The sequence below is a fragment of the Hordeum vulgare genome, chromosome 3H (assembly GCF_904849725.1).
Source record: "Hordeum vulgare subsp. vulgare chromosome 3H, MorexV3_pseudomolecules_assembly, whole genome shotgun sequence".
Taxonomy (NCBI): Eukaryota; Viridiplantae; Streptophyta; class Magnoliopsida; order Poales; family Poaceae; genus Hordeum; species Hordeum vulgare.
In genome coordinates, this window is record NC_058520.1 from 1,306,161 (window position 1) to 1,309,983 (window position 3,823).

Consider the following 3,823-nt stretch of genomic DNA (forward strand, 5'->3'; position numbering starts at 1 on the left):
ACATGATGTCACCATTTTTGCTTATCTATGCATTTATCAACTTTACAAAAAATTGATGAGTGAACTATTTATCTCCCAAAACGTTGGTATGAATGATGACCAATTGTTGAAAACAAGATCCTTTATTGTTATATTCTATAAATTTTTTTGTTGATGCTTTCCACGTATTGTACTTACTATTTTTTTTTGTTATATTGCAGTTTAGTTGTGCCACTTATCATTATATTTACTTATAAAATTTATTGTACTTACTTGTCATATTAATAGCTTTGCTTTGCCACTTGACATTATACTTACTTGTGGGATTTATTATGCTTACTTGCCACATTGCAGTTTAATTATGACCTTGATCTTATACTTACTTGTCAAATTTATTGGACTTATCACATTACAGTTTGACTATGTCCTTGCTATTATACTTACTTGTCAAATTTAGTGGACTTACTTGCTACATTATAGTTTAATTATGCCCTTGCTATTATACTTACTTGTCATTTTTTTGTAGTATTGACAAACTAACTTTGCCACTTGACATTATACTTGTTGGATTTATTGTGCTTATTACTTGCCACATTACAGTTTAATTATGCCCTTGCCATTATACTTACTTGTCAAATTTAGTTTACTTCATTGTCAAATTGATTTTCATATTAGAGTTCACTTTGCCACTTGACATTATACTTGCTTGTTGGATTTATTATGTTTATTTGCCACATTATAGTTTATTATGCCCTTGCCATTATACTTACCTGTCAAATATATTGTACTTACAACCTAATATAATAGTTTAATTGTGCCACTAGCTACTGTACTTACTTGTCAGATTTGTTGTCTGTACTTGTCATATTTAAAAAATTAAGCATACCACTTGTCATTATACTTACTTGTTGGATTTTTACCACATTTAGGGTTTAAGGCTTTAAGCTCGTGCGGTTGCCGGACTTCAATAAAAAAATATTATAGCTGTGGGTTTTATCAGGAAAAAAAAGTGCAGCTGTCAAGTTAAATGCAGGAGATAAATTGTTAGTTTTTCGGTATAAGTTACTAGTCTTGCTAATTCGAGTTTTGGCAACAAACTAAACGTGGAGTGAGCGTTGCAAAACCTTATATATACGACCAATATTCGCCTCAGAGAATGGCGTTTTGGCTCCCGGGAGCCATGGAGGCCTTTATTTTTGAAAAATTCAGATTCAAATTTTTATGGTTCAAAAAATTCTGAAAACAAGTATGCATGTATGTAAGGATGTAACCGACATGTGTGTAGAATTTCAGGTCAAAATACTTTAAAACGTGATCTGTACAAAAAAGACAAATTTATGGTCTGAAATGATAAATAATAACATGTGTTAAACAACTTCAGATTTGTCTTTTTTGCACAGCCCTCATTTCAACATATTTTGTTCTGAAAATTTACACACTTGTGTATTATACCTTCATTTATCTATGTATTTGTTTTCAGAATTTTTTAAAACATTAAAATACAAATTTTTACTGAATTTGAAATTTGAATTTAAAGGCCTGCAGTGAGCTCGAGAACCAAAAGCAATATTCGCCTCACACAATGCCTATGTAAATGTAGGTATTACTTTACCTGTAGGAGGTACTGTATCCTGCAATGCAATCCTACTGTATGATATTAGATGTAGTAATAAATTTGACCATGCATGCTACAGGCGTGCATCAGAATCGAATGGGGCATCCTGTAGAAAAATCAGTCGTTGCTACGTGGTATGTCTTTTCCTGGCTGCGATCAAGAGTCTGCATGCGCGTTGGCATGCCGCCGGCCGCACGCACGGGAAGACATTCATCATGCGCACGTTACTAAATAGATTTTCCCAACAAATAAACGCTACGACAGTTTCTGCAGCACCAAAAACTCAACTCCCGTACGTTCTTGCTCCCAAGCTCTACAATCTCCGTGATCTAGCTTAGCTAGTTTGACAACCATGCATAGTGCTCTTATCAATAATGCTCTTATCAATAATGCTCCTGCTGCTCGTCGGGGGTGTTGTTAGCATCCACCAGAAGCTTTTGGAGTCACAGCTCGAGCGGGATTACGTCTTGGCTGCTCTTGGAGTTGGAGTACGTACAGCGGTGATGAGTATAAATTGCGGATATGATGGATCTTTCTTGTTCACATCTGGTTAAGGCTCTTAGCCTAAAAGCTAGCTATATGTGTCTTTCTTTAGCAACTGTATATAAATAGTTGCTGCTATAAAATGGAAGGACACCTTCCTTTAGCTAGCAAATCCATACATAGCTGCTGCCTCTACCATCCACACACACACACACACACACACACACACACACACACACACACACACACACATATATATATAGAGAGAGAGGGGAGAGCGACAGACACACACACACACACACACACCATCGGTCTATCCAATCGCAGCTATATATCAATCAATCAATCAATCAATCAATCAATTGAAAGAAGCATGACCATGGTGAAGAAGGCGTTGATGGCCGCGGTGGCGCTGGTGCTGATGGTGCTGGTGCTGGTGGATGGCAGGGTCCATCACCGGAGTGAAACTGAATGCAAGAATGACCTCCTCGCTGCTGGGCCCCTCGAATCCAGTGTCATCTTGGAGTGCTGCAAATTTTTATCAGTGCCGTGCTTGTGCCAGATCCGTACGGAGCTCGCGGAGAAGCAGAAGATGGCACGGATCGGTGAAATAGAACGTGAGTGGTTCCCTTTCACTCGCGCATGCACCATCGCCGCCTCGGAACAAGTTTGCTCTCTGGATGGATTCCTAGTCTAGCCTGGACTAGCCGCCTGCACATGGTTGCTTGCTTCGTTCCTTCCTTCCTTCCGATCCATGGATTTGTTTGTGTTTGTTCCTGTCCTTCTATGTGCAATGAATGCATGCATGCATGCTAAGTTATGGATCCATCGTGTTGTAAATTTGCTCATAAAGCTTGTATTATTGTTTACATTCTACTACCAAGGTTTTGTAATCTTGTTCACAATCATTCATTATTATAGTCATGCAGGTGCCATCTATTTTTTATTTTTACTAGGAAACAGGCCCGTAAGTTGCAACGGAAGAAAAAAAAATCACCCCTTTCTACATGTTGGACGATATTTGCAAATCCTTTAAAATCTTCACAGAACAAACATGATTTTTGAAGTGTACTCTATGTGTATTTAAAAATCTCTGCGGGCACAATTTCAAAAAAATATGATGATCAACATTGATCCACTTGTTTACATAAAGCTCGTATCAACAGTTTAGTGTACATCACCGTATATTGATTGGTTATTGTTCACAATGGGAAATAGGATGACTATGTACCTATTGCAACCTTTAATTAGCATATGGTAGCTAGTAGAAATAAACATCCGCTATAGTGCCAACTCTATCTTTTGTGAGAGCATTAAACTATTATTTCTACTCAAGTTAAATGGGACAAGAAACATATGTAAATAGACATTTCCAAAATAACCAATATAGAGAAGGTATTAATTATGATTGCACCATAAAAAAATTCTAGAAACTAGTAACATGCAAAATAATAGCATATTTGAAATCTTCACAATTTTCTGAGCGATATTCATATACAACATGTCAGCTTTGGAGTTAGGGTTTAAGAGATATGAGTGTTTTAAAAGGTATTTGATGTATAAAGAAAAAGGGGCACGTTGGGGTCAAACTCAGATCTCCTAGTGGTGGAGTAGGATGGCGGCCATTGGGCTAGCTTTGTGCTTGTGTTGAATCAGAGGCTGCACTCTATATAAACCAAATTCAATGGCCCAAGTAGTGCAGCGAACCGTTTTTAACTTATGGGTGTCGTAGTGGGTAATTCTCGT

General features: G+C 37.3%; 1 protein-coding gene across 1 annotated transcript; it reads left to right on the forward strand.

Annotated features, from left to right (window-relative positions):
- Positions 1-2,353: 2,353 nt before the first annotated feature.
- Positions 2,354-2,962, forward strand: LOC123439089. The gene has a single exon (XM_045115838.1). It carries the CDS (start codon positions 2,451-2,453, stop codon positions 2,772-2,774), a length of 324 nt encoding a protein of 107 aa, XP_044971773.1. The 5' UTR covers positions 2,354-2,450; the 3' UTR covers positions 2,775-2,962.
- Positions 2,963-3,823: the final 861 nt, after the last annotated feature.